Here is a 16410-nt window from a genome sequence, read left to right on the forward strand (position 1 = left end):
ACCCCTCAACACATTACTGGAGGGAGTGTGAATTAGTACAAGCACCTTGGAAAACGGTTGAACCCTATCCACCAAAGCTAAGCATATGAGTAGCCTGCGACCGTGCAATTACACTCCCAGGTAGATCCTAGGAAATGTGTTCAGATACACATAAAGCCTTGTACAATAATGCTCGCTGGAGCGCTACTCATTATATGCCTAAACTGGAAACAACCAATCACCTAGTCAGTAGAAGGGATGAGTTCTGGTGCATTCACAGACCAAAATACGCAACAGCAATGAAAACAAGCAGACTCCCACCACATGTTACCACATGGTGAATCTCACAAATGTAATATAGAACAAAAGAAGCCAGATACACAAGAATGCATACTAAATGATTACACTCATGTAAAAGTAAAGTTCAAAAGTGGGCACCACTAATTCATGTGGTTAGAAGTCAGGAGAGTGGTTACCATTGTGGGGAAAGTGGGGAGCTGGAGGGGGCCAGGGGGCCTCCCAGGCTGGTCTTTGTTTCTTGACCTGGGTGCCCGGTTACACAAGTGTGTTCACACTGTCAACATTCATGGAGCTGCACACTTATGATTTGTGTAATTCTCTGTACATATGTTATTAATATATTTCAAGAAAAAGTTTACTGAAAAACAAGCTGCTCCAAAACTCAGCAAATATCTTGTTTAAAAAAAAAACGGGGCCGGGCGCGGTGGCTCAAGCCTGTAATCCCAGCATTTTGGGAGGCCGAGACAGGCGGATCACGAGGTCAGGAGATCAAGACCATCCTGGCTAACACAGTGAAACCCCGTCTCTACTAAAAAATACAAAAAACGAGCCGGGCGAGGTGGTGGGCGCCTGTAGTCCCAGCTACTCGGGAGGCTGAGGCAGGAGAATGGTGTAAACCCGGGAGGCGGGGCTTGCAGTGAGCTGAGATCCGGCCACTGCACTCCAGCCTGGGCGACAGAGCGAGACTCCATCTCAAAAAAAAAAAAAAAACGGGGCCTTAAAGCTGTAATTTAGGTTGTATTATTCTATGAAAATTAATTTTCTGTATGAGAAACAATCACTTCTATTCAAATATTACCTTACATAAAAGGAAAAATATTTAAAATATAAAATATACATTTATACTATAAAATGAGAATATACGGTATCCTTACATCATTTTGCAGTTAACAAATAAGTTTTTTCGGCCGGGCGCGGTGGCTCAAGCTGTAATCCCAGCACTTTGGGAGGCCGAGACGGGCGGATCACGAGGTCAGGAGATCGAGAGACCATCCTGGCTAACATGGTGAAACCCCGTCTCTACTAAAAAATACAAAAAACTAGCCGGGCGAGGTGGCGGGCGCCTGTAGTCCCAGCTACTTGGGAGGCTGAGGCAGGAGAATGGCGTGAACCCCGCAGGCGGAGCTTGCAGTGAGCCGAGATTGCGCCACTGCACTCCAGTCTGGGCGACAGAGCGAGACTCCGCCTCAAAAAAAAAAAAAAAAAAAAAAAAAAAAACAAATAAGTTTTTTCAATATCAACTTACCTGAGTTGCTTTGCATAGCTGAGTTCAATCTCTGTCCTTTCTTTCACGAACTTGATACATTTCTCAAGAGTATCAATTCCCCACTGTGTGTGTTTTTCTAAGTTGTCAAACTGATCCTGTTAAAACAAACCAAGACAGAAGTTATAGTCTTTCCCTGTGATTAACATAATTTCAATGAATAATTCTCTTAACAATATATTACTACATACAAAGTAGTACTAATATTTTCCATGATTATACTTGGGGTACTTTTTTGTTGAGCCATTTTTAATCAACATTACCAAATTTGGTTTGAAAACTGCCTGCAATCCTGAACTCGAACCTATTCATTCATATTTCCTATTCCTTTTAGAAACATAATTTTTAGATGTAACTGATGTCTCAGTGCAAAGAAAAATGTCATTCCCAGACGCCAAAAACCGACAGGTGAAACACACCAACGCAGCCACACACAATTTGCACCTTAACTGTTATCTGGGTAATCACTCAAAACAGCTGATTGAATCTGAGCTGAGGAACTGGGTGGGGGAAGCATTACAAAATTTTGCTTTCTTCAAATGATTAAAATAAAACACATGGATTTTATTATTTCAAACATACACCAAGCCCCCATTGTGAGCCAGGAACACTGCCTGGAGCTGGGGAACCAAAATGAACAAAAATACAGCCTGAGTTTGCCTTGTGCCTCGGGGTTTCTGGTCTGGAAGAATGAGAGGGAGCCTGGGTAACATAGTGAGACCCCATCTCTACAAAAAATTTTTAAAAATTAGCCAGGCATGGTGTTGTACCACTGCACTCCAGCCTGGGTATAAGAGCATGACTCTGTCCCCCCAAATAAACAATGAGAGGGGACAGGTATGCTAGCAACAGCTATTGCAAAGACATGGAGCTATCCAGGAATCAGGTGGATCTGTCCTGCTTGAGTGCAAGGTGCAGGTGGGTGGGGCAGACGGGAACTGGAGTTGGTGAGTGATGAACCTAAAGACAGTCCAGGACTAGATCACCCAAGGCCTTGAAGGACGAGCTTAGCAGTTTAGACTGTCCAGCAGGCACAAGACGACTTGGAAGAGGAAGCCAGGAAATGGCTCCAACAGTCTAGATGAGATAAAATAGGCACAGAAGGGAAGAATTCCTGGCACATTTAATAAATACAATCAACTAGTGTGTGAGTGGCCGATTGGATGTGGAGGCTGGGAAGGGTATGAGGGGGAGGGAGGATTCCAGAGTGACTTTCAGGTTCTGCTTCCCGGAATTAAACAGACGATCCAGATAAGAAAGAGCTACAGTTTGGGGTGAAAATTAAATGTCGTTTTGACATGTTGAATGAGGGACTGGCACGTCCAGAAGACAGCTGGAAACACAGGACTTAGAACTCAAGAAGGGCGGGGAATGAGTAGGTGGATCTGAAGCAACAGCCGAAGATCAGAAAACCAAAGACGACAACAAGGATGCACAGAATTAACAAAGAGGGCCTGGCCCAGGAAGTAGAGCCCAGAAAGGACTAAGGGGAACGAGCCAGAGAGGGCATGAGCACATCACAGGGAAGAGAGAATTTCAATGGAAATGGGATTCTCCATGGAAAATTTGCTGCATCCTGAGAGGTAACAGTCATAGATGAGGGTTCTAGCCCCAGCAAAGGGATTTCACAGAGACAGGCCCCCAAAAGTTTCAAGTTTTAGTCATTTGCCTGTAAGACGCAGATATAATCTAATTTCCTAATTTCACAAATCAGTCATGAGGATCATGCGAAATGCGGAAGTACCAACTCAAATATAACAATATAAAGCTAGTATTTAATCCTATGCTTGTGCAATCTCACAGTATACATTTAATGTCTTCAGACTGTTTTCTGTTGGCTGGTTGGTTTTGAGACAGAGTCGTGCTCTTTCACTCAGGCTGGAGTGCAGTAGTGCGATCTCAGTTTGCTGCTGCCTCCCAGGCTCAAGTGATCTTCCCACTTCAGCCTCCTGAGTAACTAGGACTATCGGCACCCACCACCATGCCTTCACTAATTTTTGTATTTTTTGTAGAGAGGAGGTCTCACTATGATGCCCAGGCTGGCCTTGAATTCCTGGGCTAAAGTGATCCTCCTGCCTTGGCTTCCCAACGTGCTGGGATTATAAGTGTGAGCCATTGCCTCCGGCCGGCCTGTTTTTTTTTAAACCACTTTATTGAGATATAATTGAGATTTTGGCTGGGCGAGGTGGCTCACGCCTGTAATCCCTGCACTTTGGGAGGCCGAGGCGGGTGGATCACTTGAGGCCAGGAGTACGAGACCAGCCTGGACAACATGGTAAAACCCCATCTCTACTAAAAATACAAAATTAGCCGGGTGTTGGTGGCGGGCACCTGTAATTCCAGCTACTCGGGAATCTGAGGGAGGCAGGAGAATTGCTTGAACCCGGGAGGCGGAGGTTGCAGTGAGCCAAGATCACATCACTGCACTCTAGCATGGGCGATAGAATGAGACTTTGTCTCGAAAAATTAAATACAAAATAAAAATAAATAAAAATCAGTGCAAAATGTCTTTTTTTTTTTTTTTTTCTGAGACGGAGTCTCGCTCTGTCGCCCAGGCTGGAGTGCAGTGGCGGATCTCGGCTCACTGCAAGCTCTGCTTCCCAGGTTCACGCCATTCTCCTGCCTCAGCCTCCAGAGTAGCTAGGACTACAGGCGCCCGCCACCACGCCCGGCTAATTTTTTTTTTTTTTTTTTGTATTTTTAGTAGAGATGGGGTTTCACTGTGTTAGCCAGGATGGTCTCGATCTCCTGATTTCGTGATCCGCCCGCCTCGGCCTCCCAAAGTGCTGGGATTACAGGCTTGAGCCACTGCGCCCGGCCCAATGTTTGTCTTTATAACTAATAAGTTTTAATATTTAAAGTTGATTCTTGGTCCTCAATAATATATATTCCACAAACCCCTAGATTTCAGTTTAAGAAACAATAGATTATGTTATCTGTAAAGTCAAGGGTCATCAAGTAAGCTAATAGTGTAAACAAGACTGCAGATCAATTTAAACTACTTGAGAGAACAAACATGCACACAATTCAAGCTATGGTTACAAACTGAGCGCGCGACTTTGTCAAAGCCCTCTGCTTATCAGTAACCCTTTGTGGATCTAGTTTCACAGTAATCACACTTATTTTTAAAATGATTAACAATTAGCAGGGCATCATGGCACATGCCTGTAGTCCCAGCTACTAAGGAGGCTGAAGCAGGAGGATCACTTGAGCCCAGGAGTTCGAGGCTGCAGTGAGTCATGATCAGGCTACTGCACTCCAGCCTGAGCATCAAAGCAAGACCCTGTCTCAAAAAACAAAAAACAAAAACATAAACACCCTTCCCTTTATTTAAAAGCCCTCTCCCAGCTGGCTGCGGTGGCTCACATCCAAAATTCCAGCACTTTGGGAGGCCATGGTGGGCGGATCACTTGAGGTCAGGAGTTTGAGACTAGCCTGGCCAACATAGTCATCTCTACTAAAAATACAAAAGTTAGCCAGGCATAGTGGTATACACCTGTAATCCAAGCTACTCAAGAGGCTGAGGCAGGAGAATCCATTGAACTCAGAAGACGGAGGTTGCAGTGAGCCGAGATTGTACCACTGCACTCCAGCCTCGGCAACAGAGAGAGACTGTCTCAAAAAAACACAAAAACAAAAACAAAAAAAAGTGGCCAGGCGCTGTGGCTCATGCCTGTAATCCCAGCACTTTGGGAGGCCAAGGCAGGAGGATCACCTGAGGTCAGGAGTTTGAGACCAGCCTGGCCAACATGGTGAAACCCTGTCTCTACTAAAAATGCTAAATTAGACAGGTGTGGTGGTGTGTGCCTATAATCCCAGCTACTTGGGAGTCTGAGGCAGGAGAATCACTTGAGCGGAAGTTAAAGTGAGCCAAGATCGCGCCATTGCACTCCAGCCTGGTCAAAAACAACGAAACTCCGTCTCACAAAAAAAAAAAAAGCCCTCTCCCTGTATGATTTCCCATCATCTCCAAAGCCTTCATTATTCTCAGCAGTCATAGGTGCCACCTTGACAACTTGCTAAGAGGACATGCTCTTAGGTTTCATTCTTGGCCTGTTAACAGCCTGACTACAGACTCCCCCTCATCATATCACTTTGCATTCAAACTGATGTATACTGTACAAAGCAATAGCTTTCGATACCAAAGCCCTTAAAAATAACAGAAAAAGCCCATCTACATTTGAATTGAGTCTACCTTAAAAATTACTGGCCTCAATCCAACAATATGTTTTCCATAAAGTCATCTGTATTCAGGACCATTCTACGAGCTATAATAAAGTGTATACCAAGATGACAGAGTCCGAATAAGACAGAAGATCTTAAGAATAAAAACCTTACTCAGTAACAAATGAGCTGGTGCTTGTTTGTGACTATAGCAGAGTTCCTTTGATGCTCTATGAAACCTGAGGATGCCCCCACACTCTTGCTATCACATGAATTGCTGCAGCACTGACTTGACAGCAGCTAGAAGAAAATTCAACACAGATGAAAAACTAATCAACCCACTTACATTCTTGACTAAAATGTGGAAAAGTTAATGGAAAAAAAAAATCCAAATCTTAAAAGGACTCTTTTGTGAGCAAATATTATAAATGGTTCTTTAAAAACAGCCTTTGCTACTTTAGGGATGGTGTCATCAAAAATGCATCCCTTCCTGCTTGATGTCACATCATAGTGGTTCTGGGGACCCCTTTGCCCTCTTAAAAATCACTGAGAACCAGCCAGTCACGGTGGCTCACACCTACAATCTCACCATTTTGGGAGGCCAAGGTGGGTGGATCACTTGAGAACAGGAGTTCAAGACCAGCCTGGCCAACATGGTGAAACCTCATCTCTACAAAACAAAAACACAAACAAAAAGTAGCCGGGCATGGTGGCACATACCTGTAGTCCCAGCTAGTCAGGAGGGTGAGGCACAAGAATCACTTGAACCCGGGAGGGAGAGGTTGCAGTGAGTGGAGATCATGTCACTGCACTCTAGCCTGGGGCAACACAGTGAGTGAGACTCTGTCTCAAAAAAAAAACTGAGAATCCCGAAGAGCTTTTGTGTGAGTTACATCTATCAATATTTACTCAATCAGAAATTTAAAATGGAGAGATTTTTAAAGGTATTTATTCATTTTAAAAGAAAACAAACCCATTACCATTACATGTTAATGGAAAGAGCATGTTTTTATTTTTATTTTTTATTTTTTTCTGAGATGGAGTCTCGCTCTGTCACCCCGGCTGGAGTGCAGTGGCTGGATTTCAGCTCACTGCAAGCTCCGCCTCCCGGGTTCCCGCCATTCTCCTGCCTCAGCCTCCTGAGTAGCTGGGACTACAGGCGCCCGCCACGTCACCCGGCTAGGTTTTTTTTTGTATTTTTTAGTAGAGACGGGGTTTCACCATGTTAGCCGGTATGGTCTCGATCTCCTGACCTCGTGATCCGCTCGTCTCAGCCTCCCAAAGTGCTGGAATTACAGGCTTGAGCCACTGAACCTGGGCACATGTTTTTAAAGACTGTACTTCCCAAAACAAAAAAAAAATGGAAGAATGGCACCATGTTACATTTTTGCAGATCTCTTTAATGTGCAGCTTAATAGAATACAGCTGGATTATCACAGCGGCTTCTGCATTCAATCTATTACGATTCTTTACTTTGGTTGAAATACGTGAAAAAAACACAACTTCACACAGATACGTAGCTAGAAAACAGGATAATTCAAGGCCCTTTTCAGATCAGTGCAGACATTCTTCTTTGATACCACACCAAAACTTGACAAACCACAGCTTCTCAAAGGCTAGTTGCAATATGAAATCTGAAACCACAGAGATGAAGTTTCCAACTCAGCTACAGTAAGATCCACTGGTCCACCTTACATTTCGAATGGATCTTTTACCTGCATATGATTGTGTAAATTATTCATTGATCATTTAGAAAATATCTCAGCCGAGTGTGGTGGCCCACACTTATATTCCCAGCACTTTGGGAGGCGGAAGTGGGCGGGTTATCTGAGGTTTGGAGTTTAAGACCAGCCTGGCTAACATGGCGAAACCCCGTCTCTACTAAAAATACAAAAATTAGCCGGGTGTGGTGGTGCGTGCCTGTAATCTTAGCTACTCGGGAGGCTAAGACAGGAGAATCGTTTGACCCTGGGAAGGGGAGGTTGCAGATCTCAGTTGAGCTGAGATCGTGCCACTGCACTCCAGCCTGAGTGACAGAGTAAGACTCTTATCTCAAAAAAAAAAAAAAAAAAGAAAAGAAAAGAAAATCCAAGCGCGGTGGCTCACACCTGTAATCCCAGCACTTTGGGAGGCTGAGGCGGGCGGATCACAAGGTCAGGAGATCGAGGCCATTCTGGCTAACACGGTGAAACCCCGTCTCTACTAAAAAAAAAAAATACAAAAAATTGCCAGGTGTGGTGGCGGGCGTCCTGTAGTCCCAGCTACTCAGGAGACTGAGGCAGGAGAATGGCGGGAACCCGGGAGGCAGAGCTTGCAGTTATCCGAGATGGTGCCACTGCACTCCAGCCTGGGTGACAGAGTGAGACTCCGTCTCAAAAAATATATATATATATATGTGTGTGTATATATATGTGTGTATGTATATATCATTGATATATGCAGATCTTCCAACTATTGAAACATTTCTTATAAAATATTTTTTGAATCACATTTGTTTATATCAGTACCAATCTCATCTTTTCTGGTAAGTGTTTAATATTTGGAAGCTGTCAAACTCACAGTGGAAATACAATTTCCCCAAGTTCTAATTTTCACTTTAAAGCTAGAATTTTATCATTGGCAACAAACATTGCCAGCTGTTTCCCTGAAGTGACAGGCTAACTTCATTTATTTTTGAGAAAATGTTTGCCAAATACTCAAAAGTTTGTCGATCATTCTTTGAAGTAAAAATGGTGTTTCATGAAAAAAGCAGCTAGTTCAACTTACAACTCAGGATCATGTATTTTAGTCTGCACTAAAGTGCTTCTCATCTTACTATACATACTATTAAAAAGATGTATCTTCAAGGGTTGTGATCAATCTTCACTGTTTCATTAAGAACATTTTCAAGTAAAACTGAAATTTTTTACAACAGCTAATGGTGGCCTGTGTGTGGTGGCTCACGCCTGTAATTCCTGCACTTTGGGAGGTCGAGGTGGGCCGATGACAAGGTCAGGAGATTGAGACCAGCCTGGGCAACATGGTAAAACCCCATCTATAATAAAAATACAAAAAATTAGCCGGGAGTGGTGGCGGTCGCCTGTAATCCCAGCTACTCGGGAGACTGAGGCAGGAGAATCACTTGAACCTGGGAGGCGGAGGTTGCAATGAGTGGAGATTGTTCCACTGCACTCCAGCCCAAGCAACAGTGCGAGACACCATCTCAAAAAAAAAAAGCTAATGGTGAAGAATGTAGTATACCAGTGCAATTTGGAGCCACAGCCTTGATTCATTTCTTTTGTAACACTGGTGCAAATGTCAACACAGTTAAAAACACAATCCTTATTAAAATAGTTTCGACCTTGTAAACTCCATGAGAAGGTTTCAGGAACCTCCAGAGGTCCAGGGACCATACTTTGAGAACCACTATCATATAACATATATGCTAAAATTTCTATTTCAGATTGGGTGTGGTGGCTCAGGCCTGTAATCCTAGCACTTTGGGAGGCTAAGGCAGGCGGCTCACCTGAGGTCAGGAGTTCGTGACCAGCCTGGCTAACATGGTGAAACCCCATCTCTACTAAAAATACAAAAATTACTTCCTGGCCGGGCATGGTGGCTCAAGGCTGTAATCCCAGCACTTTGGGAGGCCAAGGCAGACAGATCACCTGAGGTCGGGAGTTCAAGGCCAGCCTGGCCAACATGGTGAAACCCCATCTCTACAAAAATACAAAAAAAATTGGCCAGGCATGATGGTGAGCACTTGTAATCCCAGCTACTCGGGGGGCTGAGGGAGGGAGAATCATTTGAACCTGGGAGGCCGAGGTTACAGTGAGCCGAGATCGTGCCACTGCACTCCAGCCTGGGCAACAGAGTGAGACTTCTGGCTCCAAAGAGAAAAGGAAAAAAAAAAAAAAAGTCGGGCGTGGAGGACCATGCCTGTAATCCTAGCTACTCGGGAGGCTGAGGCAGGAGAATCGCTTGAACCTGGGAGGCCGAGGTTACAGTGAGCCGAGATCATGCCATTGTATTCCAGCCTGGGCAACAAAGCAAGACCCCATCTAAAAAACTAAATAAGATTTGTATTTCAAAGTTGCACATTCTAAACATTAAGAAACTTAGGTAATAAGCAACGTAATAGAAAATGTTTATTTTCTGGGTGCATACTGTGTATACATACTGCTATTGTTTGGATGTTTGTCCCCTCAAACCTCATGTTGAAATTTGATCCCCAATGTCAGAGGTAGGGCCTAATGGGAGGCCTTGGGTCATGGGGCAGATCCTTCATGAATACCTTGGTGCCATCCTTGATGTAATGGGTGAGTTCTTGCTCTACTAGTCCGGGCCAGAGCTGGTTGTTAGAAACAGCCCGACACCTCCCCTGTCTCCATTGCTCCCTCTCTGGCCATGTGACCTCTGCCATGCAGGCTCCTCTTCACTTTCTACTATGAATGGAGCAGGTGCCTTATCTTGAACTTTTCCAGATATCAGAATTATGAGCCAAACAAATATTTTTTTCTTTATTAATTACCTAGCTTCAGACACTCTTGTATAAGCACCACTAAACAGACTAAAACCCATACTTTCAACTATTCACTCTAAGATTGCCATGAGGACTACAAATGGATGTTTCCAAGCTGTTGGTTACAACCTGATGGTACCTTTGAGGAAACGTGCTGAAGCACTCACCCAACATCACACGACACCTTGACCTTACACTCCCCCTTGACCTTGACCTCACACTGCTCTTTGAATTCAAACCAACCAAAGGTGTGTGCCAGGTGCTGTTAGCTATGAGAAGCTGAATAAGCTGAAGAGTTGAATGAAAAAAGTGTTATTGTGTTAATCAATATGTAATTGTCATATTTTACAATTATTTTCAGGTCCAGTTTTAGGTACTATACTCTGATTAAGTTACAATAAGCATTGGCTATGGCATTGGTTTGGGTCATTATATCTTCATAAGTTAAAAAAAAAAAAATCTTGCCTTCACAAATCTGTAATAAAAACCTAACAATCAGCCGGGCGCGGTGGCTCACACCTGTAATCCCAGCACTTTGGGAGGCCGAGGCGGGTAGATCATGAGGTCAGGAGTTCAAGACTAGCCTGGCCAACATAGTGAAACCCCGTCTCTACTAAAAATACAAAAATTAGCTGGGCATAGTGGCACGTGCCTGTAGTCTCAGCAGGAGAACTGCTTGAACCCGGGAGGCAGAGGTTGTGGTGAGCTGAGATCATACCACTGCACTCCAGCCTGGGCAACAGAGTGAGACTCCATCTCAAAAACAAAACAAAACAAAACCCAACCATCGGTGTTAAGACTGGTTTCTCTAGGTCAATGGATAATGACTATTCTTGCTTATTTTATTCAAGTTCTTCTGGCCATAATCTCTGCAGTTAGGGAGGCTGAGGCCAGCGGATCACTTATGTCAGAAGTTCGAGACCTGCCTGGCCAACGTGACAAAACCCTGTCTCTACTAAAACTACAAAAAAATGAGCAGGGTGTGGTGGTGCACACCTGTAATCCCAGCTACTCAGGAGGCTGAGGTGGGAGAATCGCTTCAACCTGGGAGGCGGGGGCTACAGTGAGCCGAGATTTCATTACTGCACTCCAGCCTGGGCAACAGAGTGAGACTCTGTCTCACAAACAAACAAAAACTAACAAAAAAGTAGTCTTCTGTAAAATTTTTTTTTTTTTTTTTTTTTTTTTTTTTTTTTTTTTTTTTAAGACGGAGTCTCGCTCTGTCACCCAAGCTGGAGTGCACTGGCCAGATCTCAGCTCACTGCAAGCTCCGCCTCCTGGGTTCACGCCATTCTCCTGCCTCAGCCTCCCGAGTAGCTGGGACTACAGGCGCCCGCCACCTCGCCGGCTAGTTTTTTGTATTTTTTAGTAGAGAGGGGGTTTCACCGTGTTAGCCAGGATGGTCTCGATCTCCTGACCTTGTGATCCGCCCGCCTCGGCCTCCCAAAGTGCTGGGATTACAGGCTTGAGCCACCGCGCCCGGCCAAATTTTTTTTTCAAATTATGCAAAAGAGTTGTCACAGGAACTACATTCAGAGAAGCTACTTACTTTGAGATGAGGAGACCCAAGTCATCTACAAGGAAGTTTTCCTCCAAAGTCTAGGTCAACTTCAATATGGTGTTTTCCTGTAATTAAAAAGTGTACCACTTTGGGAGGCCGAGACGGGCGGATCACGAGGTCAGGAGATCGAGACCATCCTGGCTATCACGGTGAAACCCCGTCTCTACTAAAAAATACAAAAAAACTAGCCTGGCGAGGTGGCAGGCGCCTGTAGTCCCAGCTACTCGGGAGGCTGAGGCAGGAGAATGGAGTAAACCCGGGAGGTGGAACTTGCAGTGAGCTGAGATCTGGCCACTGCACTCCAGCCTGGGCGACAGAGCGAGACTCCATCTCAAAAAAAGAAAAAAAGTCTACCAAACCAGCTGGGTGTGGCGCCTCACGCCTGTAATCCCAGCTACTCTGGAGGCTGAGGCAGGAGAATCGCCTGAACCCAGGCGGTGGAGGTTGCAGTGAACCAAGATCGCACCACTGTACTCCAGCCTGGGTAACAAAGCGACTCTGTCTTGGAAAAAAAAAAAAGTGTACTAAATCAACATTAATTCAAAATCCCTGCAATAAGCCAATCTAGTAAGAGACTAAGTTGCTAAAATTACCTGTGTAAGTGGCACAGACCCCAGGAAAGGGGGTCCTGAGGCCAGTCCCCCTCTACAAGCAAATCTCTCCTTTTGCAGTGAATTACTCACCCAGTGAAGGGAATTACCTCCTCCACACTACTGAGACTACTTTGGTCTGTGCTATCGAGACTGCTATTTTTGGATACTCCAGTTTTTGATAAATTCACCTTCCTGAGGACTTGGGCATTTTAAGAAGCAGGCCTTAAATGGCTCTGTTTAAACAGAATCCCTTAGGATGATTTTACCAGCATTAGCTTCCTCAAACTGTGGAGGAAAATGTGTCAGAGGGTATAGATTTACTCAAAGAGTAACTGTAAGAAAATATCCATTTAAAATGTTTTTAAAAAATCAATTTGGTTTTGAATATTAAAGAAGCTGCACTTACAGAAACATAGAAAGTTTTATAAAACTTTACAGGCCAGGCACGGTGGCTCAAGCCTGTAATCCCAGCACTTTGGGAGGCTGAGGTGGGCAGATCACCTGAGATCAGGAGTTCAAGAACAGCCTGGTTAACATGGTGAAACCCTGTCTCTACTAAAAATACAAAAATTAGCCAGGCATGGTGGGAGGCACCTGTAGTCCCAGCTACTTGGGAGGCTGAAGCAGGAGAATCGCTTGAACCCAGGAGGTGAAGGTTGCAGTGAGACGAGATGGTGCCATTGCACTCCAGCGTGGGTGACAGAGCGAGACTGTCAAAAAAAAAAAAAAAAAAGCTGGGTGTGATGGCCTGCACCTGTAATCCCAGCTACTCAGGAGGCTGATGCAGGAGAATCACTTGAACCAGGGAGGTGGACGTTGCAGTGAGCTGAGATCGTGCCACTACACTCCAGCCTGGGTGACAGAGCGAGACCCCGTCTCAAAAAAGAAAACTTTACAAACAAAAATGTGCCATCACAAATACCACCTGAAATTAACTTCTCGAGCTTTTAACAAAGATTTAAATTAATTTCCATAGACAAATTGAGAATTTTTTTTTTTTTTTTTTTTTTTGAGACGGAGCCTCGCTCTGTTGCTCAGGCTGGAGTGCAGTGGTGCGATCTCAGCTCACTGCAACCTCCGCCTCTCTGGTTCAAGTGATTCTCCTGCCTCAGCCTCCCGAGTAGCTAGGACTACAGATGCCTGCCACCACACCCGGCTAATTTTTTGTATTTTTAATAGAGAGAGGGTTTCACCGTGTTAGCAAGGATGGTCTTGATCTCCTGACCTTGTGATCTGCCCACTTCAGCCTCCCAAAGTGCTGGGATTACAGGCGTGAGCCACTGTGCCTGCCAAATTGAGAATATTAAAAGCAGAAATACTCAAACATATTTTTCAACCTAAAAGTGATGAAAACGGATTACCCAAAGTGACTTCATTGCTTGCCCACAGAAAGAACAAATAAAATGTGAAAGGCAGAATTAGAAGGTTTGTTTTTTCTTTTGTTGTGTTTCTTGCAAACACTATGGTGACCTAGCAACAGAACGTTTATTTCAAGGAACACAGATACCTTAATGTTTTGACAATAGGAGTAGATGCAGATTCCACAAAATCATATAGTCAACTGCTGTTTCTGAAACTGGTTTTTGAATTAGGGTGATGTGCTCTCTGGGTTGCAAATGTCTCCTATAGCAGAAGCCTGTGAGGTAACTGACAAAAAGGGGCTCCAACAGCACAGTGCCCTAGTTGCACATTCAACTTAATACAACAGATTTTAATTAGAAAGGAGAAGCACACAAAATGAAAGGTCTTACTGAATCCAAATCTCATTAAAATGCAATTCTACAACTTGCCATTAAAAATAGGTACAGGCTGGGTGTGGTGGCTCACACCTGTAATCCTAGCACTTTGGGAGGCCAAGGCGGGTGGATCACTTGAGGTCAGGAGTCCGAGACCAGCCTGGCCAATATGGTGAAACCCTGTCTCTACTAAAAATACAAAAAAATCCATCCTGGCCAACATGGTAAAACCCCATCTCTACTAAAAATGCAAATATTAGCTGGGCAAGGTGGCACAGGCCTATAGTCCCATCTACTCCAAAGGCAGAGGCAGGGGCAGGAGAATCGCTTGAACACGGGAGGTGGACGTTGCAGTCAGCTGAGATTGTGCCACTGCACTCCAGCCTGGTGACAGAGTGAGATTCCGTCTCAAAAAGAAACAAAACAAAACAAAAAAACTAGCCAAGCATGGTGGCAGGCGCCTGTAATCCCAGCTACTTGGGAAGCTGAGGCATGAGAATCGCTTGAACCCGGGAGGCAGAGGTTGCAGCGAGACGAGATGGTGCTACTGCACTCTACCCTGGTTGACAGAGCGAGACTTCGTCTCAAATAAATAAAATAAAAACAGGTACAAACTTAGGCTTAATTGTTATAATTAGTCATAAGTCTGTTTCTGTTGTAGAAATGAAAATACTAAGGAATTCTTCTATGTTCGTGGCTCTTTCTAGTTGCATTCTAAACACAAGAAATGAGAATGTAAGCAAATATATGATGAAAATATGTGTGGGTTAAAAAAAATAAAACCTAGCTGAAGTTTATGAGGCAGCTCCATATGGATGAAGTTAGTGATATAAAGAATGTGGAGGCCGGGCCGGGCGCGGTGGCTCAAGCCTGTAATCCTAGCACTTTGGGAGGCCGAGACGGGTGGATCACGAGGTCAGGAGATCGAGACCATCCTGGCTAAAACGGTGAAACCCCGTCTCTACTAAAAAATACAAAAAACTAGCCGGGCAAGGTGGCGGGCGCCTGTAGTCCCAGCTACTCGGGAGGCTGAGGCAGGAGAATGGTGTAAACCTGGAGGCGGAGCTTGCAGTGAGCTGAGATCCGGCCACTGCGCTCCAGCCTGGGCGACAGAGCGAGACTCCGTCTCAAAAAAAAACAAAAGAATGTGGAGGCCGGGTACGGTGGCTCATGCCAATAATCTCAGCACTTTGGGAGGCTGAGGAAGGAGGATCATTTGAGCCCAGGAGTCTGAGACCAGCCTCAGCAATATAGCAAGACCCTCATCTCTACAAAAAAAAAAAAAAAATACACAAAGTTAGCTCGGCATGGTGGCGCACGCCTATAGTCTCAGCTACCCAGGAGGCTGAGGTGGAAGGATCACTTGAGCCTGGGAGGTCAAGGCTACCGACAGCTGTGATCACACCACTGCATTCCAGCCTGGGCAACAGAGTGAGATCCTGTCCAAAAAATAAATAAATAAATGCAGAAAGACACACAGAGTACAAAAAGTTGCATTTTCATATTTTCATAACGATCATTATATTGTGTAAAAGGGCATTAAGGAGACTGTTGTTGGATGTGCAACAAATGGAACGGCACAGAAAGCAGAAGCCTCAGGGTTAATGAATGCAGCGGTGCTCTGAGCCAAACGTGTTCTGAAATGAAGAGAGAGGGGAAAATTGTAATCTGTAGAAAAGGTACCAGAATTTTGACTGTGCTAGAGTCTGAGCAGATGAGATTAGGAGGGGAAACTGCTATGGAATATATTCCTTTAAGAAGCAGCAATAAACTTCTAGCCTATTTCAACGTTCTTAGAACACCTTAGTCACTTTCAGTTCCTCTCTGTTTCTATGGATGCAGTAAAAGCAACAAACAAAACCAAACATCTCTAACTGTCCCAAAGATGCTAAGTGAAAGACACTGTAAAGAATAAGATTTTCGGCCGGGCCCGGTGGCTCAAGCCTGTAATCCCAGCACTTTGGGAGGCCGAGACGGGCGGATCACGAGGTCAGGAGATCGAGACCATCCTGGCTAACACGGTGAAACCCCGTCTCTACTAAAAAATACAAAAAACTAGCCGGGCAAGATGGCGGGCGCCTGTAGTCCCAGCTACTCGGGAGGCTGAGGCAGGAGAATGGCGTGAACCCGGGAGGAGGAGCTTGCAGTGAGCTGAGATCCAGCCACTGCACTCCAGCCTGGGCGACAGAGTGAGACTCTGTCTCAAAAAAAAAAAAAAAAAAGAATAAGATTTTCAGGCCAGTGTGGTGGCTCACGCCTGTAATCCCAGCACTCTGGGAGGACCAGGCTGGCAGATCACCAGAGGTCAGGAG

At 44.8% G+C, this 16410-nt stretch overlaps 1 protein-coding gene across 15 annotated transcripts in view; it reads right to left on the reverse strand.

Moving 5' to 3' along the window:
- Positions 1-16410, reverse strand: part of FNBP1 (formin binding protein 1) — a 163841-nt gene that overhangs the window by 109948 nt on the left and 37483 nt on the right. For all 15 annotated transcript variants that reach the window (XM_033193845.1, XM_033193801.1, XM_033193777.1 and 12 more), the window contains exon 2: positions 1526-1641. In XM_033193845.1, coding sequence (XP_033049736.1) covers positions 1526-1641 — 116 coding nt within the window. The remainder of the gene's footprint in view (positions 1-1525; positions 1642-16410) is intronic.

Source organism: Trachypithecus francoisi, unplaced genomic scaffold (assembly GCF_009764315.1).
Source record: "Trachypithecus francoisi isolate TF-2019V2 unplaced genomic scaffold, Tfra_2.0 Contig01585, whole genome shotgun sequence".
NCBI classification, from domain to species: Eukaryota; Metazoa; Chordata; class Mammalia; order Primates; family Cercopithecidae; genus Trachypithecus; species Trachypithecus francoisi.